Source organism: Motacilla alba, chromosome 8 (genome assembly GCF_015832195.1).
Source record: "Motacilla alba alba isolate MOTALB_02 chromosome 8, Motacilla_alba_V1.0_pri, whole genome shotgun sequence".
Lineage (NCBI taxonomy): Eukaryota > Metazoa > Chordata > Aves > Passeriformes > Motacillidae > Motacilla > Motacilla alba.
The window spans coordinates 27,563,632-27,590,362 of NC_052023.1; the positions used below are offsets into that span (position 1 = coordinate 27,563,632).

Sequence of the window (26,731 nt, forward strand, 5' to 3'; positions counted from 1 at the left end):
CGGGCCCCGCCGCCCCTCGCACCGCCCTGCTGCCGCCGCGCCCGGGCTCGGAGCTCTCTCGGCGCTCTCTGCGATTCTTTCCGAGCCCCCGCGGCGGCCCCGGCACCGAGGCGTCCCTGCGGGGCCACCCGCGCTGCCCCTCGCTCTCCAGCGGAGCGCTCCCTTCGTTTCCTCCCGCACACAACTCTTTTGCTGCCCGATTCCCCCTTCCTGCCCTCTGTAGGCAAGCTCTGCTTGCCGGGGCATCCCTCTGCCCGCGCTGGAGCAGCCTGTGCTCCGCGCTGGGACAGAGCACCGCATCCCCCAGGACACGGGGAGCTGCTCTCGCTGGGGAGGTGCTTGAATCCCACAATCCTAGAATGGTTTGGGTTGGAAGGGACTTTACAAACCATCCTGTTGCTCCCCCCTGCCACAGACAGGGACACCTTCCAATATCCCAGGCTGCTCCAAGCCCTGTCCAACCTGGCCTCGGCACTTCCAGGGATGGGGCAGCCACAGCTTCCCTGGGCAAACTGTGAGGGCCTCCTCACCCCCACAGGGAAGAATTTCTTCCCAATATCCCGTCTCACCCTGCCCTCTGACAGTTTCACCCCATTCCCCCTTGTCCTGTCGCTCCATGCCTTTAAGAAAACCTCTCTCTCCAGCTCTCTTGGAGCCCCTTTAGGCGCTGCAAGAGGCTCTCGGATCTCTTGCCCTCTCCTTTCTGGGTTGCTGTGCCGGTGGTCAGAAGGCAGCTTTCGGCAGGGTGCTGCCAGTGGCCGTGCTGGCACACCTGGGCCCGGGGGGAGCTGCCTGCTGCGACCCGCGGCCACAGGCTGTGCAGAAATGGCATCAGGTGTCCCCGGCGGCTGCTGCCTGTCAGATGTGCTGTGATTAGGCCAGGGGGTCGATCCGAGCCCTCAGCGCTCCCCCACCGAGGGCTTCAGCCTCAAGGTGGAGGCAGGGAGAGGAAAGACAGGGATGTCAGCAGCGGGACTCCTGATCAAAGCTGTCTGCCGGCACGGAGGGGCCAGGGGAGGAGGGGGCGATCTGCTTCTGACCCAGCCGGGGAAAATGAGGGAGAGCAGCACTGACAAAGAACACGGTTGTGCCTACAAAAGCAGGGAGGGCAGAGAAGCTTTCAGTCGGTTCCTGCCGGTCCTGCCCTGCCGCAGCCCCGTGTAATGTTCCTCCGGAGCCGCTCCTGCCCCGCAGATAAGAAAAATTGTGGAGGGGCATGGAAGTAGGGGGGAGGCTGTGCCTAAGCAGAAAAGGAGATGGCTGGCTCCAGCTGAGCGAGCTTCAGCAGTGTCAGCCTCTGATCTTCTTCAGCGCCTCTCCAAAGCAGTGTCCGAGAGGAGCCCGGGCAGGCAGGGGAGGCTGTGCAGCACGGCTGATTTGGAGAGGGGGATCTGCCTGTGAGGCTCTGCGGGAGCAAATCCAGGTGGCCGCCGGTGCTCTCCCCTCCAGGGCCCCTCCGTGCCCCTTTCTCCTGACCCTTCTTGCTAGTCCTGCTTTCATCCCCTTTCGTCACTCCTGAGCCTGCTGCGCTCACAGGGGTGATACAAGGGCAGCGTGGAAGGCAGAAGGACGGGGTTTAAAATGCTGCTCTTGTCATTTCACATGCTGAGCTCAGGCGGTGTGGTTGTTTCCTCGAGGTGCAGAGGAGGGTTTGAGTACTCTCAGTCAATGTGGGAACAAGGATGTGGGAGATAAAGTAGTCTTGAGACACCCCCAACATTAACCTGTGTCTGGGAAGGTTTGGTAACTCAACTGATTAAATACGTGCTAAATCTTGTTAACAAAGCCACCACAAGTTACTCCCAGCCTCTTAATAATTTCCAATCCAATTCTCTCAATTTTTTTTTCCTACTGTCTTTATTCAGACCATAAAGTAAAGCTGCCACTTTCCAACTGGGCCAGCTGGTTCTGCTGTGGGATAAGTTATGTGTGGGCAGACTGAGCCTGGCATGTGCAGCAGCCCTCTGTGGCCTTGCATTCAGCTCTGCCATCACAAGGGGCTTTCTCCTTGTTGCTTTCCAGTTTCACATGTCCTGTTAACAGAGAGCAGGTCTGTACTGCCACCAGGCAGTGTTTAAAGGATTCAGGAGTTTGAGGATCTCCCCTCTGGTAGCACCCATGGTTTCATCCCAGCTGTCTCTCTATAGGTTTTTCATTATAGGATGCCAATCCTGTTTGGGACTGATTTACACTCACCCCCTGCCCTCTGGAAGTTGCCTGGGATTATTTCAACCTCTTGTTTCATTGGATTTGGCTCCATCAGCCAACAGTTTCCCAAAAAATCTCCCAAACACAATCAGGAGGGGAACCACAGGCCTCTGGAATTGAGAAGCAGTGTTTGTGGCTGCTGTTGCATCAGGTCCTGATGCGTTCTGCTCCCAACTCACCTGTCACAGGGAGCAGCTGCCTTCTCACGGGGAAAGTCTTGGGATCATAGTTATAGAGGTTAAGAGTTAAGAAAAATGCACGTGAGACTGGCCTGGTGTGGAGAGGTCTTTAGGCACCTCTTTATTTCCCTGTGCGTGTTCCTGCTGCTGCCCAGCCTGCTGGAGGGAGCCTGGTGTTTGCACCAGAGCAGGAGCAGTTGGGCTTTTCTCCCGCTGTGAGGAGGAACCTGTGTGGTCCAAGCACTCTGCAGACACAAGCTTTGCCCAGGACTGTGGCTGATCCTTTTTTCTGCTGCTCTGAGCAGCCCTAAGGATTCAGCTCTGTTAACACAGAGATCAGGGGCTTCATCCGGCTCAAGCTGTCATTGTCTGGCCAGGTGTGCTCCCCTGTGGGCATTGCCATGTGCTGGGTTTTGCTTCCCCGAGGTGTCTGCGTGGTCCCTGGGCTGCTGGGGCAGGGGATGGAGCAGACCTCAGAGGACTGTGAGCTGTGTGGAGGCTGTTTCCATCCCTTGTGCTGTACCTCTGCATTGGCTCCGAGAGGATCCTCAGCTCTTGAGTGCCCTCAGGAGGGATCTGCAGAGCCTCTTCTCAGCCTCAGCATAACTACACAGTCCAGCTACAGCAGGGAGAGGCCAGGGGAATGCCTGCCATGGCTTAGCCCCCCTCCCTCTGTGGGGAACACACTTTTAAGCTGCATTCTTTGAGCCTTTTCATGGATCCACGTCCCACAGGCCGAGGCCAAGCTCCTTTGTGTGATTCATTGTACAGCTGCTTCCCCTGCAGAGTCTGAGGTGGGAAATAAAAACAGCTTCCAGCTCCCAGTATCTGCAAATCTCAATTACAATGGGGGTTTTGCAGGCCAGAAAGTGGCCCCCGAGGGAGCAGCCCTGTGCATGGAGCCTGTGCACGGAGCTGCAGGAGGGTAAAGCTGCGGATGAACTCACAGGAGAGATGTGGCTGAACTGGGTTCACTCCTCCTTCTCCTCTTTGTGCCCTGCCTTCTTCCAGGTGCAAAAAGGTGAGAAGGGATGTGGCAGGAATGTACCTGTCACAGGGGCAGGGGTGCTGCAGGCAGCACTGGGTGATGTGCCACACCTGGGCAGCACTGCCTGGGCCACTTGGCTTTCAATGCTGAGGGTGACAAAGCTGCATCAGCTCCAGGACAGCAGCACATTCACAGGGATAATCAGCACTGATTTTGTGGTGGAGCAGACCAGGCTGGCCTTCCAGGACTGGTTTTGCCCCTCAGTTGTGCTCCTGTGTAATCTTCAAGGTGATTTTTAGGATTGTTGAGCACCTCGTGGCAACACATCCTTTCCTGCAGAGACTGGGACTCAAAAAAGCCCACCAATGCACCTTTCTGCCTCTGAGTTTGTTCAGCTGCTCTCTTTGGACTCAGTTTTGGATGCATTTGCAAGACTTAAAAAAGCAGCCTGGTTTTTGCATCAAAAACCAGCACTGCTGTACCTGGGGACACTGGATTTTGATGTAAATCTGTGGTGTAAGACCAAATCTCCTCTTCTGGCATCAAACAGGAGATGGGTGATGTATTCTCCTGGCAATCAATCACATGGACATCCATGTGAAGGCAGGTGCCATCGTTATGACTATTGTTGTCAGGGGACTAGAGAAATTCCAAACTAACAGGGTAAATCCTTTCTTTCCCAGACCTCTCTCTGTTTAGGCTACAGCTGGGCAAAATTATTCATCACAAAAGTAAAAGTTTGAGTGTGCTGAGGTGGTGGAATGTCAAGTGGAACCAATCTGTTGAAATGAGAAATATTTGCTTTTCGTACTTGTGAAACATTTCAGTCGTCAGTGGATTTCAGCTTCATTTATTGAGTACTATGCAAACCCCAGTGCACTTCAGCCTGGGTTGAATCTTTGGGAGTTTGTTTTTCATTTTGCCTCCATTGAAAAAGCTGCAAATATTTGCCCCAAACAACTGAGAAAAATGTTGTTTAAGAGTTTTTCCAGGAAAAGCAAATATTCACTTTGCTTGCACAGCTACAGCCCTGACCTAAATAAAACTTTGCCTAATATGATGATCTCTTCAGCTTAATGAAAATAGCTGAGAAAAAAGAACGGAATACAGTCAGACTCCAGCCTCATTTTGCTGGCTTCTTTCACAATCTCGCCATTTATTTTTAAATAGAATTCCTGTTCCAGAAGCAAGCATATATTTGTCTTTAAAAGGCCATAAAAATATCTCTGTATTGGAAGAACTCAGGTGGGTGACACTTGCAGCAATGGGGAGTTGCATACCTGGGCTATGCATTGCAAACACAGTATGCAAAATGGAGAGAGAGAACATTAAAATACAGATTTCCCAATAAAATATTGGCGTAGCATGATTAATGCTCTGCTGGTTCTTACATTAACATCCTGCAGAGCAGGATACAGTGTTTTCTCTCACCAAAGTAGTGTACAGCAATAGAAAAGAGGGAGAGGAGGAAGCAATCAGTATCTTGTATCAAACTGTGCCCTGGGCTCCAGCAGGTTGTTCTCACATTTATCCTGGGGTTTATCACGGTTAAAACCCCTGTGGTCTTGTCTTCATGTCCCCAGCCAACCAAAAAGTCTGTTCTTTGGCCAGAACATGAACAAATAACCCTCCCTCTTCCTTCATTTTGTCCCCTCCTCCAAGTTAAGGGCCACTAATCTCCAGGGACAGGTCAAGGCACACGGCAGGGGGAAAGAAGAGACAGGCTGTGGTTTTTAGGGTGCAGGGCTGCACCTCCCCAAGCCCTTGGTGGGGCAGATCAGCAAGGCACTGTTGGCAGGAGACCCGGCCAGCACCAGGGTCCAGCTGCTGTAAGGAGCACCCTGATGTGCAGCTGCTAAAAGCCACCGTGGTGCTGGGGATTTGTTCTTGTTTGGACACAGGGCCTGGCTCAGCAAGGCCACGATCTGCTACAGCTGCTCCTTCTGCACAGGCACATGGGGCTGGTCCCTGGGGCTGCCCCTGGGTTATAACACATGCTGTAACCTGCACCTGCCCCTCCAGGTGTTCCTGAGTTGGCTGCTCTGCCCCACAGCACCTGCAAAAACACAGTGTGTGGGGAAACCACAGTGTTTCCAGGACTTGGATTCCTCTTCCTAGGATGGAGAAGAGGAGGCACGGAAAGAAACTAACCTGCTTTGTCAAGGGTGTTTAGTGTTAATGGCAGAGATTTTGTCTTTACCAGCTAACCCGGCTCTGCTCCTACTTGCTTTGGCAGATGCCAGAGCTCCATCTGCCTGGCAGGGAGGCAAATGTACCTTCGGAGGGCTAGGGCCTGGTGTGCTACCCTACATGGTTTGAAATACCAATGTTAACATCTATATTCATCAATAGAAGTCATCTGGGGAGAGGCTGGGACAGGCACACAGACCAGAGATCCAGGTGAAGAACAATCTGTTGTGTGGGACCAAAGCATCGGCCTGAGGAGAGAGTCACTTTGTGTGGCAAAGGGATAGAGTGGACTTGTTTTAGGGAGAGGAAGCATTACATTACATTGTATTATTCATTTTTTCACCTGTGTACTCCCTTGAGGCTTCACACTATCACAGTGGCAGCAACTGTTTCATTGCTCTCCGGCTCTGGAGCTTGTTCTCTGGCACGTGGGATCCCCTCCTGGGATCCCTGCCATTAGGGTAGTGTTCAAGTGCTGACAACCTGGAATTTCTGGTAATTGATGTTTAGGGGATCTCTGAATTGCAGGTTTGTTTCAGCACCTGGGCTTTGCCTGGTGTCAATCAGGCTGTGCAAGTGGGACACTACTGGGGCTGACTGGTCACACCCTTGACTGGCAAACTGCATTTCTTTTTGAAGCACGCCTTCAAAATGTTGGGCCTTGAGGAATTAGACCTTTCTGTGTTCCAGCAGCTCCCTGGAGAAAGTATATTGTGAGACTGATGCCCACAGTTTTAGCAAGCTGAGGGGCAGCGAGAGATAAAAGAGCTGCTGAATCCCAGCATCTTTCTGTCATAGTAATTGTGAACATTATTTGTCCATTTCTTGATAGAAACGCTACCTGCAAGGTCCTGTTTTCCCTCCTGCCTCCCCACACATTGATGCTCTCCTGTGGAACTCTAAAACACCCCCTGTTCCCATCTGCCAGAAGGAAGTGTGTGTATCACCTCCAGGACTCAGCTGCCCAAATGTCCCGGATCAACTTATACCTGCCAGACTCTTCCCAGGAACCTACAAGAAACAAACTGAAGAGAAGTAACACCGGTGGTACCTCTGCCTGCACCAGAGCCAGCCAGGAGCATCTTTCCAGCCCTCCTCGGGGCTCTGGCCACTTTTGTCCCTAGGCTTTGGCATAGCAGCCCCCCTCCTCGATGGTCTGCACGGGGTGAATGGGTAGGACCAGGTGGGAGATGCGGCTCCACAGCCCGCTCAGCTTGTCAGAGTCCATGCGGTCGTAGGAGCTGGGGCTGCTGGTGCCGGTGAACTTGGCCCAGAGGAAGTCACGGACCCTCTCCTCCACCTGCTGGAGGCTGATGTGGCTCTCCAGCACGTCCTCCTCCAGCAGCACCGTCAGCAGCAGGGCCACGTCCTTGAAGGCGGCGCTCTCGTGGTCGCAGTACTTGTAGAAGATGAGGGTGGCCCCGGCGGGCAGCAGCTCGAAGCGGTGAATCACCGCAGCCCGGCCCCCGGCCTGGAAGGCCGCGCTCAGCTCCGAGTCCACCTGCAGCTTGGCGCGGTCGCTGTGGAGCCCGGCTTTGTCCCTGCCCTCGATCTGCACCGTGCTGCCGTGCAGGGCGGCCGAGTAGCAGTCGGCCAGGCGGGCGCTGAGGCAGCGCAGGGTCCGCTCGGCGCGGCGGGCGGCCGTGAGGATGATGATGGCCGGCTGCGTGGGCTGCGACGCGTTCAGGTGCTTCCGCAGGAACTTGCGCCCGCGAAGCCACAGCTCGGGGCTCTGGCCCGGGAAGCCGTGCTGCAGCTGGTCGAACTGGGACAGGAATGCTTCCACCGTGGGGTTCTTGCGGGGCTGCTGGGAGCTGGAGGTGGGGCTGCCGAAGCAGAATATGCAGAAGCCCAGCACTGTGAGCCCCACGATGAAAAGCCCTGTTCAGCAGGGAGAGACACGAGACGGGGAACGGGAGTCAGTCCCAAGTGACCCGCAGTGACGTGCTGGAAAGTAACTACAATGGCTATTTCTCCCCTCTCAGAGCTTCCCCCCTGCACTAGGAAAGCAGAGCAAGTTGGTCAGGAAAGGTGAAAGGGCTCCAATTTGCCAGGTGAGGGGGCTGCAGCTCCAGGGATGAGGGCAAGGTTACAGCATTGTGCAAACCTTCCTGAGGAAATTGCAGCTGCCCACAAGCTTTCTTCTCTTTCCCCCTCCTGTGTTTCCTTTAGGGCTTGTGGCTGTTCAGAGCACCACATATGGAGGTGTCTGACCCAGGTAAAGTGCTGCTTTCACTGCCCTCCTCCATGCTATGAGCGAACACCGCGCTTCTGCTCAGAGAGCAGAAGGGCCAGACACAATGCCTTGTGTCCCTCTCCAAGGCAAAGCAGAGTCTCCTTCTAACAGGAGAAATGTGTTGATGCACATCAGCATCACTGCTCCTGCTTAGAGCCCCAGGACAGAGCAGGGCTGGGGAGGGGGACCCTCAGCACAGCAGCCCCCCAGACCTCCCAGGGCACTCACAGCATGATGGCCACAATATGCCAGCTTTTGAGGCTGAAGGGCTGGAGGGGAAGCTGCCACTCTAGGTTCAAACTGAGCCTGTATTTAAGGGGAGATTTTTCTCTCAAACCCTCAGAAGAGGCTGTGAAAGGTCTCGAGAGAGAAGAGTAATTAAATGTGCTTCATTACTTGCTCTTGGAGGATCAGTGCCTTCTGGTCGATGAGTAACATGCAAGGGAAGCTTCTTTTCCTCACCTTTCCACAGGAGGGACTTTTTGGCCTTCTCCTGCTCGGTGTTTTGGGTGGTGATGTTCTGCAGGGAAGACAGAGTCTCTGGGTTTGGGGCTGTGTCCCCTGCAGCAAGAGAAAAGAAACGTGCCGCTCACTGCTGAGGGAACAGGTAAATGGAGCTGTGGCAAGCAAAGCAGGAGCTCCCAGCTGAGGGAATACTGCTTTGGGTTAATACTGCCCCGAGTCTTGGCTCTCTCCTCTTGGGCTGAGCAAGGAGAAAGACAATGCAGAGTGCAGTGTGGCTTCATGCCTTTCAAAGCACAACAGGAGCACAGGCAAGAGAAAGAGAGAAACCAATTAATTTCTTATACCTTCTTTGCTGCTTGACTCCAGGGAAATGACAATGGCTACGGGAGATCTCACCCCATTGTTCTAGTGCCTGTGGGAAATGTAGGAAGTGGAAGAGCAGCAGTGCACCAGCTCACCTTTTGGTCTTTTCCTTAATGTGCCTTGGGACTCGCTCTCCTGTGTTTCTTGCCCTCTGGGTGCCTCTGGCTGCCAGTCTGGGAGAGTGGCACTGCTGCTCCTCTCTGTCAAGTGGCCCCTGGGGACATCTTCCACGCCAGTCACATCCAAGTGTGTCATTTCACTGTCAGATCCCTGTGCCTTGCTTGTCGACGAGGCATCTTCCTCTGCTTTGCAGAGGCTTTCACACTGCCCAGGTGTCTCCTGGTGCTGCTGTGTTTCCTGGTGGTCAGGGCTGTCTCCTTTGCTTTCCACAGTCTCATGGCCCAGCCCAGCTGTGGGGAATAACATTCACAGACTTACACTTCATCTCTTTTAGCCCAAGAACCAACAACCCTTTCTCCTGCTCTGCCTCCTCTAAGCCAAGGCCCAAGTTATCAGGCCCAAGGGTGGGGAGAGACTCACCTTCATCCAAGTCCTGTTTTTCCAGAGGTCTTTCTGAGACATCTTCTCTTGTCTTGTCAGATTCTTCTGGCAATACTTCAATTTCCTGGGTAGATTTCTCCTCTAGTGTGGGACCAGCTGAACCCAGGAGTGCTGTCTCTCCCCCATCAGCAGCTGATTCACACACTGAAGAGTCCTCCTCTAGTTTGCAGGATGTCTCAGGCCACTCTGCTGTGCTCCCCACCTCACCCTGGGCTGGTCCAGCTGTTGGGATCAGAGTTCACAAGCCCAGTGAGCCACACAGGAGTCAAGAATGCCCAGTGCTTTACCACCACCCACACAACTCCCAGTTCTGGCACTGCAGAAACGTTTACCCCCAGTGAGACGGGAGAGAACAGAGTGACCAGAAGTGAGAAAACTCTTGGTTTGAGATCCAGACAGCTGAGTGAAGGGAAGGAGGGAATCAGGATGCAAAGGCAATCACTCACCACCTCTTACAAGCAGACTGACGGCAGGCCAGTCTCCCAGCAATGGCCACCTTGGAAGCCATCCCCTTTCTCCCTTTCTCCCCTTGCCCCAGTTTTTGTTGCTGAGCATGATGCTATATTGTATTCAACAACCCTTTTCCCACCTTGGGTCCCTGCCCAATCTTCTGCCCACCCCAGGATATTTGCTGGGCAGGGGCAGAAAGCCTTGATGCTGTGCCAGCAGTGTTCAGCAATAGCCAAAACACTGCTCTGTTTTCAACATTTTTTTTCTCTAAGCCCACAAATCCAAACCACGGACCTTACAGCTGCCATGCTAAAGCTAACTCAATCCCAGTTTATGTCCTAGGTGGGATGGGCAGGCAATTCCTTCCTCCAGTGGTAAAATATGTTACCGTATCTTCCACAGATAGTGGATTTTCACAGATAGCAATGGATTTGAAGAATTTCTAAGGCTGTTGTTGAGTACAGTTATGCTAATGCACTTCAAGCATCTGTCTGAATGTAAATGATAGTTCTGCTCATGCTCTGTCTCTGTTTTTCTGTCCTGGAGTTGCTCTCCCGAAGAGAGAGCAACATTTAATGTTATGGCAACATTTAATTAGAAACAAACACTGAGGCACAATTCAATATTCTGTGACTGAACAACATTTGTGACATGTTCTGACTCTCACAGAAGCAAAGTGCAGCTCAAATTTCAGGCCCTATTGGTGAAAAATTGCTTATGAATGATCAAGCACTACAACGACATAAATGATTATGCTGTAATTAGAATAAACACTGATTAAAAGGGCGAGGAACTCCCTTCTAATTTGAAAACAGAGGAAAAGCTGCACTTGTCACTTGTCAGAACGTGATTTTTACATTCTTTGTTGCTGATTATTACAGTGACACTTCTGACTATCTAGGACAGACCTGAGCTGGTGATGGCATCACTTTATCACTGACATATTCATAGCTACTAGTCATAATAAGGCTCCCACAGAATGTAAGTACACGGTAGAAACTGAAACATGAGGAACTTGGAGATAACCTGCTGTTCAAGCTGGGCACAAACTACTCCCTGCCCTGTCTCTTCCAGAGTGTTTCCAACCACAGGAGGTGGAAAACTGGCTTATTATTTAAGCATCTGCAGGTGGGAAGCACCAGGGTGTGGGGAAGAAAGCTCTTCCAGTCTGGATCTCTCTCTCCAGCATTCCTTGTGCTGCCATCTTGGGACACAGAGTCTAAACCTGTTGCAGATCAGAATCCAAAACTGAAAGTAACTTTTTCACCTTTCACACTTTAAAAAATCACGGTAACTTGCTTTCCTGGGCCTGGAAAAGATTGGATTCTTTTAGTGGTTTATTTTCCTTCTGCACAGGTTTCTCACGTCACTGCTGAAAACTGGCAGCAAAGGGATTTTCCTAGCAGATGGAGTAAGCAAAGGATTCACTTACCTCCAAGCAGATCCACGTTTGGATTCTCTTCCATTTTCCTTTTCCCCCGGAGCTCTGGCTTCTGCACTGCTCGGTTTCACTTTCCCCGACGTTCATAGGGAGCTGTATCTCCCCGCTGTTCCAGAGGCTGACCGAGTCCTGCCCTCCTCGCAGCCACCATCCCGTCCTGGTCCGGCCAATTCCAACTACACGCCCACAAAGCTGATAAGCAGAAACACGGGAGCCGTGAATCACGGTGGGGGAGGCTCCTCCTCCGCGATTCCCAAGGTGAAAATGGGCAGATGTGCCCCTAACCATGAACCTTCAGCCCATGGGCTGTCAGCTATTTTGCTTCCCGTCGGTGCAGGGGTTAATGCAAACCGCATTTATCGTGGGACACGCCGGGGGGGTGAGGCGCTGCTGTCTCATCCCCACGGACGCCAGGCCTGGAGTCTGGGGCTCGGCAGGCTGCCCCGTGTGCTTTTGGGCACCCGGCAGCTCGCAGCCAGGCCCACACGGAGCAATGGCCCTGCTCCTCCTGTCGCTCCTCCAGCGTGTCCCATCGGGAGGCGATCCGGCAGAACCCCGCCGGGGGCTGCGGACCCGGAGCCCTGCCCGCCCTCAGCCACGATTCCCCCCGGCTAAAGCACTTCGGGACAGGGCTCGGACGGAGCCGGGCTCACTAAGGTGGGTGGAAAACTCCCAAGAAACTTTCCCCGCTGGAGAGCAGTCCGTGCGGTTTTCCGGACAGAAATCTGCAGCCCGGGCTCCGAAAGCAGCAGCGGCTTTTCGGCACGGGGGACACCTGGTCCCCCAGCAGTGTCTCCAGCACACGGTTCGGGGCCGGGGGGTGCAGCCGCTGCCCTGCCGCCCGGCGCTCGTCCCTCCCCTCCCTGTTCCCGACGCTCCGGCAGGAGAAGGAAGCCAGCAGAACAAAGTGGAGCCGGACCTTACCCAGGCAGGTTCGGAGCCGGTCAGGGCGGCGATCAGGAGCGAAGAGGTGGCAGGAGGAGGCCAGCGCCGGCCTTTCCCCTTGCCCTCCGTCCCAGAGGCCCTTTGGTGGCAGGACACCAGCGCACACCCTGAATCCTCCGCTGGAAACGTGACGGCGAACTCTGCCCTTCCCTGGCTCCCGGCTGCCTGCTGGGAGCTGTAGTTTTCCTTCCCGCAGTCATTCTCGGGAGCCTTCAGGAAACATTAGCTTCCTTTTTTTTTTGGCTGTGTTTCCGCGACTCTGTGCGCTTTTGTTTCAGGCGCTCTGCATGACTGGCAGGTTTCTGCATTCAGTAACAGTGCTGCTGACTGAAGCAAGGAAACGATAGTGAAAGGAGGGAACTGGTTTGCGAGTTGTTTTAGGAAAAGTACTACAGGAAAAGTAACCCAAACGCACGAGCAGCAAAGCCCAGACTCTGGAAATGTCACGTTGCCACTGCAGGGAGGCTGGGGAGGATGTGAAATGGAGGGTCTTCAGCATCAGCCTGGGGGAAAGGGATGCGGAGGGGAAAGGGATGCGGAGCCCACCCAGTGTCCCCTGAAGTGGAAAGAGGCTGCAAAGCACAGTCTGAGAGTGTGTGTGTCAGCCCTTGGCCTCATTTAGGCAATGCTTTTCCAAAAAAAAAATCCTGTTCTAATGTCTGCTGCCTGCACAGTGGCATGTATAGGCGTGGGTATGTTCCAACCCCTTCCCTATTGCCCCTGCCCAGGACACGTTTCATGGGAAGCAGCAGCATGGAGCGCTCCAGGGGAAAAGCAGCAGCACAGGGAGCAGCAGAACAGAGACAGCAATTGCCCTGAACTCAGCTTGCTGCCTTTCCACCGGCATCCCCAGAGGAGCCCAGCGGCAAACAGCTGAGACAAAACACAGGGAAAGGCAAGTGAAGCAGTGCTGGAAAGGAGCGGACACTGAGTGGCTGGGACTCCTCAGTCTGGGGAGCAGGGGGGGATGGGACTAATGTGTTTGCTTTGTTTCAATTTGACTAAATCTCCCTCCCCAAACTAGTACTGGAGGCACTTGTAAAACAGGCAAGAGGTTGGGTTCAAATGGGTAGGAAAAAATACTTCTTTATGCTGTATGGAGGAACACTTGCTGGCCCAGGGAGCACAGAGGCAGTGCCAGATGGGTCAATAAAATGCGTGTGCCGTGTTAGCCGGGGTGTCAGCATGTGCACAGGCATCAATACTGACTCTGCTCATGTCAGGAAGGTGGTGAGAAGGTGAGGTGTGCTGGCCACTACGCCTCATTTCTGCCAGTGGCTTCCTCTGTCACCCAAAGAGCCTGGGAGGGGACAGTGGCCACGGCAGACTCAGCACATTCTCTTGTCATGATCAACCTCTCACCAGGTGCAGCAGAGGCTGTAAAACCCAGAGAATGGAAAAGCAGGAAGGAAAAACTCAGCGTGGCTGATTGACAGGGGCCAAGGTCACCTTGAGGGCCTTGCTCCTGGCTGCCATCAGTCTCACACCACGACTTGATCCCCCTCAGTAAGAAACAGCAGAGAGGAGCTGCAGGTGGCAAGGGCTTCATAAAAATCCAAGTATTTTCTATCCCTCTGTCCCTAAAACCATCCAGTCCCTTCAACAGAGTGTTTGGGGCTGAGGGGCCGCCCTTTCCATGGAAGCACAACTGTCACAAAACTGGTGGCAAGTGTGTGACAAAATCAGGGGGTCATTTTGGCCTCTCCAGGTTGAGAACCTGGTTCCCAAAAAGTCACTTGGCAGGAAAATTAACTGGCTGGCCTAGGGCATGGAGTCATCGCAAAACAGTTACAAAAAAGGATCTTGCCATTGTTATGTTGATTTTCTTTTCCTGATGTGGTATTTGTTACATCATCTTTAATTTTTGCTTTAGAAAACAATGCTCAATGTGTGTGTTCTGCTTTTAGGACTGAAAAAAATGACAATATGTAGCGCTGGTACAGTAGGAGGCATCTATAACTTATCTCACAAATATTCACTTACTTTTGGGTAAAACTGCAACATTTGTGGTGCGTTAGTAAAGAATTTAGGGTATTTTTTGTTTTGAAATCTTTGTACAGAGAAGACAGGCACAGGAGTGCTGGCTGAATGGCACTTCCCTCACCCAGCCTTCCTGCTGGACTGCACAAAGGGCCAGACTCGGTCAGTGACAGGACAAGGAGCAGTGGCTATAAACTGAACCACAAGAAGTTCCACCTCAACATGGGGAAGAACTTCTTTACATTGAGGGTGGCAGAGCATTGGGAAAGGCTGCCCAGGGAGGGCGTGCAGTTTCCCTCTCTGGAGACATTCCAAATCCACCTGGACGTGTTCCTGTCACCTGCTCCAGGTGACCCTGCCTTGGCTGGGGGGGGTTGGACTGGGTGATCTCCAGAGGTCCCAACCAGAACAATTCTGTGATTCTGTGAATTCGTAAAAGGGTCTCTATTTGCTTAGCAACTCATTTCCAAGCCGGTCTTGAGCTGCTAGGGAGAGAGTCTAGAGGAGATCTTGCAGTCCCATCAAATTGCATCTTGAAAACCTCCAGCCTTAGGAGCTCTACCACATGCCTGGGTAAATATGCTTTATTAAGAATGCAATCAAACGCATTTTAAAAGCCCAGTTTACCAGCAATTAATCTGAACAAAAGGTAAGAAAAGTGAAATGCCTAGTGAGCCACTCCAGATCTGATTAACCAAAAGGATTCCCACACTAAGGAGCAGAGGAGTGCAATGTTATCAGTGCCAGAAGATCTCGCGTCCCTCGAAGTACCTCCAAGTTTCCTCTCTCTGCTATTCAGCTGCTATTTGTGCTTAGCTTACAGGCTTTTCTGCCTGCGAGAAATGCAAAACCGGCCTTGTGCCACGATCTGCTCGCACACAGAAAACAGCGCGGCGGGGAGCGGAGGCGCCGGGCCCGGGCTGCCCTCAGGGGCCGCCCCCGCCGCTCCCGCATTCTCTTCACTGGGGGGCAGCAGCCGCGGGGCCGCCGGGCCGCCGCTCCAGGGGCCGCTCCCGCGGGGCCTGGGCCCGGGCCCGCTCCGGCCGCTCCGGGGGCCGCGGGCGCTCCGGCGGTGCCGGGGCCATGGCGGACCGGCCGCGGTACCACGTGACGCCGCGGCGGCCGCTCCGCGCGCGGGCGGAAGCGGCGGGCGCGGGTCCCGCCCCGCGGGAAGTGAGGCCCGCGGAGCCGCCCCCGCCGCCGCGGGAAGGCGGCAGCTGCAGGCCCGAGCAGGCGGCGGCGGGCGGACGGGGAAGAGGACGGAGTAGGGGACGGGGTCGGGGCAGGCGGCGCGGCGCGGCAGCGGGCGGCATGGTGGGCAGCGGCGACGACGAGGCGGCTCCGCCGGACGGCCCCGGGCTGAAGCGGCGGCGGAAGAGCCCCCGGCTGGCGGCGGCGCGGCCGGAGGAGCCCGGGGACGAGGTGGATAGCGCGGCCCAGCACGGCGCGCTGCAGGGTGAGCGGCGCGGGCGGGCGCAGCGGCCCGCGGTGGATCATGTGGTTGAGGGCGCGGTGGGGCGGCGCGAAGTGAGGCGGGCGGGCGGCGTGTGGGTCCCCGCCGGGGGTGTTGGGACGGGAGCGGCGGGCTCCCGGTGAGCCCGGTGCTCCTGCAGGGCTGTCAGGCCCGGGCCCGGTGGGCTCGAGCTGAGTTGCCGGCTGTGGCCCTCACCCGTGTCTCGTTTCAGGGGACGAGCATCACTTCGGGACCCCAGACTCCCTGACGCGACCCCCTATAAAAGCGTACAGATCGCCAGGTAGGCTCCGGCTCTCAGAGGGGCTGGAATGCCCCACGCTCAGGGAAATGGGGTTTATTGGGTTCTGGCTCCTTGGCAGGTGTTACCGTGGCACACAGGTGAGGAAATCTCGCTGTGGCTCTTACCCCATAGACGGGGGATGGGAGGAGAAGCGATCCTCTGCGGCATCGGTGCATGCAGAGCACGCTGAACCCCTCAGGTGGCTGTTTTTTCCTAGGGCATCACTTAGAACAGTATTTTATCACAGCATTCAAATTTTACTAACGCTCCTCGGTTTTGAAAGGCAGGATTTAAATGAGGGATACTGAGCTGCAGGAATCAATCCCTCAATGGCTGTGCTCCTTACCAGGGGCAGCATTGTTTATGAGGAAGTGCATAACTGGGGTTTTCCTTCCTTTGAAACACCAAGGATGCCCTGGGACCTGCTCCTGGACACTGGGCTGGACAAGCTGCTGTGTTAGTGCTGTGTGGCACTCGCTTGTTGCTTTAGTTGATGAAACTTGTGTGTTTCTCCAAGCTGTAGAAACATGCTAACTCAGTGTAACATAGTCATGTGGTTTAGTCCGTCATTCCACCAGGAAACTGTGAATGACTTGTACTTCCTTCCTCTTTTATCTGTTTTGGAGTGCGGCAGTGCTCAGGGATGCGTTGGGCTAGCCTGGGACTGTTCTCCACTCCCATATGTGTTTTTGTCACCAAGAATTGTCTGCCTGTATTCTGCTCCAGAAGCAAAATTTCCAGGAGGCCTGGAAAAAAAAAATCTTATATTCAGGAAGGTTATGAGTATTTCTTTAGGCTGGTGCAGAGGTTTGTCTGTGAAAAAAGCTCTTGCTCCCACATGGTGGCTATCAGGGTATAATAGGCTCAGTGTTTTAAACGTGGCTGTGCTGCTCCAGGAGGTGCAGCTGAGGTTGGGTTTTTAATTAGCTGGCTCTAAAAATGAGGCTCCTCTCCCTCCCACCCTCCCCAGCTCTTAGCAGCTGTATTGGATTATAGGCACAACGGGTGTAAAAGTATGATAACAGACTCTTAATTGTTTATATAGAAGCAGCATTAATTTCTCCCCCCCCCATCTGTAGATGTGCAATATTTTGCTTTTCCTGCAGAGTTTAGGGGATGGTCTGTGAGGCAGGGGACTAAGCAGGCTGGGTTGTTGGGGGAGCATAATTGTCCTGCTTCCCTGAGAACAGAATGGAAGCAAAACCACACCTTGAGAAACTGGTTCCTGGCTTCTACTAAGAGGTTTTACATACAGGTTAGGCAACTGGCCTGGGGAGCTGGAAAGCTTTAAGAGCTTTAAGAAGAGCTTGCAGAGTTTTAAGAGCCTAAAAACCCCTGCCTAGAATCAGGGCAGCTTCTAGATCAGTGAACTGAAGATATATGCTAGCAATCTATCTCCTTGGAAATAGTCTTACATTGACCTTTCTTTTCTACAACTTCTAAGAAGTTTCTGTAACACAAAGAATAGTGATTGAAGCCAAGAAGGGGAGAGGAATTAGGAGTAGGGACTGCCTGAGTAGCCCTCTTTAGATTCATAGATCTTTTTGGGTCTTCTGGTCACAATTACTAAGGAGATTTTCCTTGTAAAACCATGGTACGTAGTGAAATATTGTGGATATGTAGTTTGGCATCCCTAAGAATAATTTGGTGAGGAGCTTTTTGGGAAATCAGTCACTTAACAGCTTTTCAAGATGGGTTTAAAATATAGGGCCCCATTAAGTTGGTGCAAATACTTAACTGTTGCACCTGTGACTTACCATAGTTTAAAACTTACAGCTTTTTCCTATTTTTTGTGGTTTGGATGGGTCTGGTGGTTTTGTTTTTCTCCTTAGTATGTTTGACATACGCTGGTGTGCTGAAACTGCCAGAGCACATTAGAAAAAGGCTGTTTTCTTTGTTGAAGTAAAGTTACTAAACACTAGGTGGCAAGCTGTGCATTGCCCTTGGCGTGTGGTAAAAGAGCTACAGAAACACACTGAACCCCAGCAGGAGCCTGGGCTGGCTGTTTAAAGAGTAAAAGGGCTCAGAGTGAATGTTAGAAAATAAAAATTACCAGTTGTATTCTTCCCTTTGCTGTTTGCTCTGCTGATGCTCGATAGCTGTGCCATGATCTCTGTTCCCCAACTGTTCCACAGCTTTTTATTCTGTACCTGAGCTTTTTCTTGTCAGCCTCTTGATTCTGGGATTGCACTTTATCCTTTCCTGCATTTGGTTTCCCAGCCCTGACCTTTGCTCTGTGACCTCTGATATCCTGCAGGGTTTACTCTTTCTAGTTAGTGACATTAACTAAGCTGGGTTTCACAGCTGAACGGCTCTGTTACTTGGCAAACAGCTGAAAGATGTTGATTTATATTCTTCCCAGCTACCTGAGGGGTGAAATTAGGTTGCTGTTATGGATTAGGAGAGAATGAGACCTAACTAAAGGATGGCTTGGACTCCATTAAAAGGGAACTTATTTTCTCTATTTGCTTCTGTCTCTTTTCCCCCCTGCCCAATGCTGCATAAGACAGCACAATTATTGTTTGTAAGTTGAGTGCCCAAAGCTGTGGGGAAAACTCTCTATACTCCCATGGTGTTTACACTGAATCCCCTTAGTGTAAGGAATTTCTTGGCTCCTAATATTCATATTTTTTAAGCCAAGAACTCATAATTTTTTATTTTTTTTTTTAAAGAAGCATGTGGTGGTGTAGACAGCTGTATTTCTGGTGAACTCAAATTTACCATAAGCATTTCAAGTCTTAGTTGCTTTTTCTTGCATTTTAAGAGAGTAACTTTTGGGAGTTCACAACTTGGAAAATCACTGATTTAGGTCATGGATGTTCTGAAACTACAACTTGGTCCTTCAGGTTTATGATGTTGCCAATCCTCTTTTTAATCTTTTTTTGCTCCTGACAGGTGGTACTACAGTTTACTTTGAAGAGAATCCAGTAAAGGAAAATGCAAAGGCTCATGACAGTAACAAAACTGAGAAACCAAACATTTCTGCACCATTAAAAGGTAACAGCTTTTATCAGTACTTCTTCCATGGTGTAACAAATGATTGCTTAAATGTATTAAAATGACAATCATTTAGTTCTATTAGAAAAGGGGGAGTTTTTGAGTTGAAATCTGAATGGATGTAAAAGGGTTTCTTTAAAAAAAAAAAATCGTTCCAGTGTGTACTCCTGCCTGAGCCAAAGTAAAACTGGTTATAATATGATGGTAATCTGCCCGGGTGAAAATCCTTCAAGTTCAAGAAAAGGCAGATTTCAACTTTGATAAATACCCAACTGTGTGGGTTTTGAAAAGCAAAACAAAAAGAAGAGTAATATCATACCTGCTTCAAAAAACTTATGAGATCAATATTTAATTGCCCCAGGCAAGAAAAACTAAAACTGTTCTTTTTCTAAAGAGGTGAATTATCTTTGACTTTAGCAGGGGGAATGACTACACCAAGTAATTTCAAGGTGAGGGAGCACTTTGCTCATTGCTCAGAGATTTTTCTCCATGTGTATTGCAGAAGCAATGGGGAAATACAGTGAGGAAAAAAAAAATGGGATCATTTTTAGCCACAGAAGGAAGTTACATGTCTTTTTAAAAGAAGAAGGATCTGTCATATTGCAAAAGCCTTGGCGTGAAGGGCCAATTAAGCCCTTTCTAATAGATAACAGTAGCTTTTTTCAGCTCAGAGAGCTCCAAGAGGCTGTGCCTATGCTGCAGGCTTTGGCAGCACAGCACATCCTCCTGCCCTGATGAGCCTTGAGGATTTCATAGGAAGAGCTAGAAGCATGTATGGCTGGTGTGTCCTATTCTGACCTCTCATGTGGTAACAGAGTTCTTCCATTTGTGCTTTGCTTTCAGACATAAAGGCTGACTTCCTTGAGAAAAATCAAGAGTGCTGCTCAACTTCTGCTCTACAGAGTAAGTAAAACAAGAGAACCTAGTCTTTCCCTGTCATTAGATGAAAAGGACAGAGTTGTTTTCCTTTCCTCTGCTTCTGGTTATTCTTGTGCCCTGGGACACTGTCTGGGAAGATGGGCATGCACTCAGGAGGCAGATTCAAATAGAAACTGGACAAGGCAGCATATTCCAGTCAGAGCCTTTCCATGAGGTTATTCATCCTGCTGACCACAGGAAATGCTCCACTTTCTCTTTTCTTTTTGTTTATGGAGTTGAATCATGGGACAGTAAGTGCAGAGCATGGAGGAGAGGCTTTGTGGGATAAGCTGAGGAAGGGAATAAAACCTTCACCTTTTGGTGGCAGTGAATGTTAGTTTGTACACAAATCTTCCCTCTTATCCTTTTTCTGAGAAGTGGTGGCTTGCTGTGATTGAATTAGTTGTTCTGTATTCCTGAAAAGGAGCAGCATTTTTACTTTGCTGGCAAAATACAGTCTGCTCATCTAATGACTCCCAGTGTTTCAGACTTTTGGGGGCTTTCTTGGGTATGCTTTTTTTTTTCCTGTTGGAAGGTTACTTGAAAGAAAAAGGAAAAAAATGTTCTGAATTCTTAGTACAATCTTGGTCCTTGTTTCTATCCTCAGCCGGTTTAGATACAGATAAACAAAGTTTTGTAAATCAGATTGCAGTCTGAAGAACCTGCAGGGTACTTGTTTCTTTTTGCTTTTGTTTCTTTTTGCTTTTGTTTCTTTTTGCTTTTGTTTCTTTTTGCTTTTGTTTCTTTTTGCTTTTTGGGGTTTTTTAGGGTTTTTTTTTTTTGTAAAATCCTGGTGCCATCAGGAAGAGAAGCTCATCCTGTGGTAGCTGCACATCTGTGAAATGCCTTTGAAAATGAAATGATGCAGAGAATTCTATCTTGTCTGGTAGTTCTACTTTTCTGTGGCTCTCCAGGTGCTGCAGGAGTGGTTAGTTGTGTGTAGGATGAAGAACTTTGGAAGATCACTTAAAACTCTGCAATCTTTAAGGTGTCTGCAGAAGTGAGACTTTTTGAATTAAGCAAGACAAAATTTACTGGGCCTTTGTGCAAGTTGTGTTGTAAATAATGCACGATTCTTAGGCAGAGTAAGATTTTTTTAGACTGTTTATTGAATTATTTTTCCTTTAGTGCATGAGTTACATCTGTCACCCAAATATGAAAGCTGCTCTGTGCAAACAGAGCTGCGCTGTGGTGTTGTACAGAATGGAGCTGATTTGGAGCTGTTAACTCTTAGAAGATTGAGATAAGCTTAGCCAGTGACAAGCTCCATGGCTGTGCCCTTTTGGGGTAGGGGGTTGAAATTACAGAATAGCTCAGTTCATTAAGCCACTTAAGCCCCAGCTTAAACCAGAGCTGCTTTTAGCACCTTCTGCAATTACATTCATACAGAAACAAGGTTATGGAGTTTCTTTCAGTGTCTTTAAATAACTACTGCAGGGTATGTTTGTTCAATTTATTCTCAATAGTGCCATTGACAGTGTCCTGATTTGGTTATATATTAAAGAGCCTTCAGCTTTGAACCAGTTGCTGTTCAACAAGGATACATAAATTCTCCTGTCTTTTTAATTAACTGGCTAAATGTAGAAAACATGCTGACCAAAAATTGCCCAGTATATATTCATACTGGTCTCTTGGGAAAGTTGTTCATAACACTTCATGGATAATGCCTCTTGTACTTTGCTGTCTGAGCCTGTTTAAATAGACCAAAAGTATATTTTGAAGTTGAAAGCTTGCACTTTGCTTTAAAAGCATAATTCATCCACAGAAACTGACTGCTGATGAAGCAGGCCTCCAACCCAAGCTACATGGAGAGGGAAAAGAAGACTGTGCATTTAACATATTGCTTTGTTTTTTCTATTTAGGTCTTGCATTATGTTGTTTATCTGGTGTGTCCATTAATTAAGTTTCCATTTTTACACTTCTCGATTCTTGAGCAAAATCGGGAAACTTAATTGGGACATGGGATCCTTGAGCAGAAAATAACAGCTTGTTAAATCTCTTCCATCTTATCACCTTGTACTTGAAATTTGGCTTTATTTGCATAATTCTTCAAGAGTTGAAAATCTTTGGGGGTGATTTGTGGTAGGCTGGGGACTTGTGATTTCTAGGCAAGATTGTCAGGATGGCTGGGGAGCTGGCATTTGGCCGAGAGCAGAGATTGAGATTTGCTCTGACAGTTGAGTGAGACCTCTCAGGCTGGTAATAGTGGTGAAGGTGTCGTTTTCCTTGTTCAAGATGATTCTGTTGAGCACAAGGGGGAGAATGATGTGGAAAAGAACTGAAAACCCTGAACTTGACCCTGCCTCACCTGGGAAGAGGTGACAGCCTCACCTTTGCTCTGACTTAGCAGGACTGGATTTGGTTCCGCTGGGTGCTTTGTTACCCTTCCTGTAAGCTTTATGGAATTCTGCATGTAAAATCATAACTAAGAACAGCTTTTTGTTGAAAATAATGCAGTTTGGTGATTTCAACTCCCTGCTGGAAGATTGGTCATAATTGTTCTTCTCATGTTCCTCTCTTAACAGGCAGAAGTAAATCTCGGTATCAGTCCAGTACAGAGAAGCAGTCACAGCCTTTGGCCAAAAGTAAGACTTCTGCTTTAACTTCTGTTTCATGCCTGTGTAACATTTAACCATTTTTATGCCTTTCCAAGTATTTCAGTTCCTGGGAGTTAGTGTCAAGCTGAGGGTCCTTGCTAGAACAGATTATTGGCTTGCTAGGATGTGCCATCAGCATGAAGGGAGGAGGGGTGTTGTATAATGGATAACATTTTCACCCGAATTTGAGGTCTTTTATCTGTAATGTTTACAAGATTAAAACTGAGGCAGGGCTAGTGGTGGTGTTATTTAACCATTGTTGGGTTGTTGTCCTGATAAAAGTTAGGGTGTAAAAGTGTAACAAAAGGAATGCAGTTCTTCCTGTTTCCAGGAGGATTGGTGTATTTTGTCACTCCTTTTACTGGGAACAGAATCTTTTTGCTTGCGGTGCATGAAACAAGTGTTAATTTAACTGTTCAAATAGGAAACCAAATCAAAATATCTGATATTTGATGTACACTGTTTGCTGTGTGTACTTTGTGAAGCTCACAGATCCAAAGGCCACAACATTCTCTGATAGTGTTGACCACCAGTGTTTGAGATGCAAAAATGGCTGCAGGAGCTATTTTTATCCTGAGGAACAGGAAAGTTAAATAACACAGAAACCATTCTGGTGCAGCCAGGTTTTTTATAGGATCTTTTCTGCAGGCTGTAAGTGTAGGAGAAGCTTTGACCTTTTTCAGAACCATTTTAAGCTCTTCGTTTGGATTTTGTTAAATTGAATGGAATATTGATGAACTTTAAGAGCTCCTTTTTCAGAAGAAGGTCTAATTTAGTCTCAGTCAATGTGGGAACATGTAAAAATGTTCTTTTTTTTTTATGTTGTCACTTCACAAAGTGGCTTGAGTTCAAAACTGTGTTTTCTGTTTTGTGGTTGTTTTTTTTTAACTAGATCATCACTTCTGTGCTCCTCAACTACTGTACCAGAATTGAGAATTGGATGATTTCACTGTTTACTCTTATTTTCCTTCCATTGTTGACTTCAGATGCCTTTTAAAACATTTTCTTCTTGTTTGCTCCATCTCTCTATAGATGACATTGAATCACAGAATGGATTTCACAAGATGTGGACTTTGTCACTGGTTCTGTTAATTTGTGTCCCACTGCTTTATGTCCTGTGGAGTGGAATTCAAGGTGGAACCTCCTCAAGGAGAGATGCTGAAATTCTGCAAGAGTTTCGGGCCCGGATGGAGAAACTAAAAAATACTTTCCAAAGCCAGGACCCCAGACTGTGGAGAAAAGCCCGTGTGTCCCTTGAGAAACGTCTTAACTCTTCCCATGTGCACCTGGAGCCTGCTATCCTGCTGCTCACAGCTGGCCAGGAAGCTGAGAAGGCCCTGAGGTGCCTGAGCAACGAGATTGCCAATGCTTTTGCCTCGTCCCAGAATGCCACCACAATCAGCATCGACGGGGTGGACAAGGCTGTGCTGGACAGTGACACTGTCAAGCTGGAGGTGGACACACAGCTCAGCTCTGGGTTCAATGAAGGCAAGAAGGTGGCAGTGGTGCATCGATTTGAGTCGCTGCCTGCAGGCTCCACCTTAATCTTTTACAAGTACTGTGACCATGAAAATGCGGCGTTTAAGGACGTGGCCCTTCTGCTGACAGTTCTCCTGGACGAGCAGTCGCTGAGAAAGAGCCTCACCTTTCAAGAAGTGGAGGAGAAAGTCCGGGATTTCCTCTGGGCAAAGTTCACCAGTTCAGATGCTCCTAGTTCTTACAATGGCATGGACACAGATAAGCTGAGTGGACTGTGGAGCCGGATATCTCATCTTGTGTTGCCCGTTTGGCCTGAAAAGGGCCTCCCTCTAGAGGGGTGCACATAAAAGCTGCTGGAGAGCGCTTGGGAAAGGAGGAAGACACAAAATGTGTGTTGCAAGGCAGAACAGGGAAGAACTTAGCATGGCTGCTGAGTTCAGGCAGCAGCAAACCAGGCCTTTCTGTGCAGAGCCTCTCCACCAGCTGGCAGGGTTGTTTCTGCCAAAGTAACTGGGACTTCTCTAACTACAGAGTGTAAGCAAGGAACTTGTTGGTAAATTGTATTCAGTGATGCATTCAGCCTTGGTGTCCTGGAGCTGAACATTGCTGTGCCTCAGTTCAGAGTCACTCATCTGCCTCTGAACCTGTGTTGAAGCACTGGTGGCTTTGCTGTGAGGATCCTTCTCTGGTGGTGCATAAAGCTGGTATCACATTTGACAAGGTAACAATGTAAAGCCATCACCTTCATCTCCCAGAATTGCTTATTTTACTTCTAACATAAGAAATAAACTGAAAATGATGATAAAGTGATGTGAGTCTAAGCACAAGCTTCTTCCTGATCCATTGGATCACAACATAGGTGTCGGCTATCTCTGGCCACTTGCAGAAGTAGCAAAATTGTTTAAGAGATCTGTGACCTGTAGAGAACCTTTCAGCAAGCATTTCTTCCTTAAATGAGCCTGCCCCAAACAGTTCTGGAGAAAGAGAAAAGGTGAGGTACAAAGGTTGCTTAAAGTCAGTAGTACTAATGTCACTTAAATAATTCCCCAGTACCTCTTTGCCTGGCTGCTTGCAGGAGTTCTCTATTCTTTTTCAAAGATTTTAAAGTTGTAAAATTTGGATGGAAATGATAAAATGTCATCCCCGTGTACATACTCTCTTCTTTCCAAACAAAACTTTAGGAAGATACAGGTTATTTCTCCTTTTACTAAGATCATTATTTTTGCATTGAGAGAATCTATTTATTTGTGGTACTTGATATCCTAAAAAAATAACTTTTCTTCTTCTATCTGTGTCTGGCTGCTTGCTATATAAATTTCTAGCAAAGAACAGATTTACAGAGCATGCTTTTAAAATGTTTTTTAGTCTCTCATGTCAAGAGTTCCTCACAACAAGTACCTGTTTCTGTTGTTAAATACTTTGGGTAAAAAAATAAAGAGAATAGCAGCACTTCCATTTCATTGCTGTTACTTCATGCTCTGAGCTATTGGTCCATGTCCATCTGGTTTTATTGAGTGTGAAGATGCTCTCAAATGAATAGAATGTTTTCTTGTAGCAGCTGAGAGATTTGGCCCATCCTTCATTCACAAGCCCTTTGAGCTGTCCTGTTGAAAAAAAAATCATTCTCAACCAGGAAAACCTGTTGAGGAGCTGGAGCTTCTGGCTTCTTTCTGCTAAGCGAGGTTGGGGGTGTTAAGTGGGATTGACCAAAATCACCTGGAGCATGTAAAAAAGCAGAGTTTGGGAGACACAGCTGTGGTCACTTAAACCAGAGGTGGATTTGTTCTAACTATTGAAAGCCAGCAATGGATAATGCTTCCTGTTTTAATGGGCAGAAATAAAAACAGTATGAAGACATGGAAATGCTGTTGTTCTGGATGTTTAATAGCTCAGGAAGGAAAAGATGGCATTTACATTTTGAACATTTCACTGGACAAATGCTTTTTATTAAAAAAAACAAACAACTGTGACTTATTTTCAAATTTGTCCTCATAGCATATTTGTTTGTATATTATGTAAACTATTTTAGTAATGATTTAAAATAAACATACTTGTTTGTTTTATAAAGCTGTTTTAAGACTTGCCCACTGAATTTTAAGTGGTCAGACTTTTTTTTCCCCCATGTTTAAATTGCTCATTTCACCTTTGACCAACTACAGGTGCCTAAAATACAACCTTTTGCAAAATTCAGAACTTTTAAGAAACTTGAGTGGAGTGGTAGATACTGGGATGCAGATGCATGTATTTCATAATATCAGGGCTTTTGTCTGACAGGGAACATGTCAGGAAATGGCTGTGAATTGTCTTTTACTTGGTGTTCTTGTACTAATTCCCCAGTTCTGATTTCAGCTGGAACTAATGATAAGATATGGTTCACTTGTTTCATTAGCCCAATACAAGAGTCAGCAGCTGACAAAAGGGATGACTTCACCCTTGTTCCACTCCTAGCTGCATGTTCTGTACTTTTGGTGTACAAACCAGTGCACTGTGAACTGACTGGAGGGACAGTCTTACTGAAAAGTAACTTTTAAGAAAAATATCAGAACTAGGCACCACAAAAAAAAAATACAAAGTTTCAGTATGAAGACAGGAGATTGCAGGCATATGCAAATAAAACACATTTAATACAGTTATTTTCTGTTTCTAAAACTTCTCTTCCTTGCAGGTATTAAAGAGCTATATTCCTGGTTCAGAAGAAAATAGGAAGGTGTCTGGAAACTAAGGACTTAACGTTGTGCTAGCCAAAGGAAAATAATTTTTTGTTGTTGTGAACTGTAGGGAAAGCCTACAAAGGTGTACTTCCAAATATGTTGTGCTGCTTAGTCTGAAACAAATTAAAAACAAGATGGTATAGTCAGTTGCCCCTTCCATAGGAGGGGGAAGGGCTCAGGGTTAGAAGATTCTCCCTGCTTTTGAAGCAGCAGGTCCTTTTGTAGCTGTTTGTGGCTTTGTCCTTAAAAGGCTCTCATTAAATATCCAC

At 49.0% G+C, this 26,731-nt stretch overlaps 2 protein-coding genes across 2 annotated transcripts; one reads left to right on the plus strand and one right to left on the minus strand.

Moving 5' to 3' along the window:
* Positions 1-4,498: 4,498 nt before the first annotated feature.
* Positions 4,499-15,091, minus strand: LOC119703628 (torsin-1A-interacting protein 2-like). Its single transcript, XM_038143693.1, has 7 exons — positions 14,970-15,091; positions 12,006-12,105; positions 11,153-11,273; positions 9,170-9,412; positions 8,725-9,039; positions 8,198-8,362; positions 4,499-7,446 (listed from the first exon to the last, which is right to left on the minus strand). Exons 1-7 carry the CDS (start codon positions 15,089-15,091, stop codon positions 6,686-6,688), a joined length of 1,827 nt encoding a protein of 608 aa, XP_037999621.1. The 3' UTR covers positions 4,499-6,685.
* On the plus strand, positions 14,514-25,843 carry LOC119704098 (torsin-1A-interacting protein 1-like). Its single transcript, XM_038144820.1, has 6 exons — positions 14,514-15,462; positions 15,692-15,760; positions 18,656-18,757; positions 19,601-19,660; positions 22,201-22,260; positions 23,305-25,843. Exons 1-6 carry the CDS (start codon positions 15,090-15,092, stop codon positions 24,096-24,098), a joined length of 1,458 nt encoding a protein of 485 aa, XP_038000748.1. The 5' UTR covers positions 14,514-15,089; the 3' UTR covers positions 24,099-25,843.
* Positions 25,844-26,731: the final 888 nt, after the last annotated feature.

Bases quoted from the DNA above. Each gene is read 5' to 3' on its own strand.
- LOC119704098 (XM_038144820.1), top strand. From the start codon at position 15,090: ATGGCGGACCGGCCGCGGTACCACGTGACGCCGCGGCGGCCGCTCCGC. The intron at 15,463-15,691 runs GTGAGCGGCGCG...GTCTCGTTTCAG, and splicing joins CCAGCACGGCGCGCTGCAGG to GGGACGAGCATCACTTCGGG. The intron at 22,261-23,304 runs GTAAGACTTCTG...ATCTCTCTATAG, and splicing joins GTCACAGCCTTTGGCCAAAA to ATGACATTGAATCACAGAAT.
- LOC119703628 (XM_038143693.1), bottom strand. From the start codon at position 15,091: ATGGCCCCGGCACCGCCGGAGCGCCCGCGGCCCCCGGAGCGGCCGGAG. The intron at 11,274-12,005 runs GTAAGGTCCGGC...TCTGCTTATCAG, and splicing joins CCGGCTCCGAACCTGCCTGG to CTTTGTGGGCGTGTAGTTGG. The intron at 9,413-11,152 runs GTGAAACCGAGC...TGATCCCAACAG, and splicing joins CCCTATGAACGTCGGGGAAA to CTGGACCAGCCCAGGGTGAG.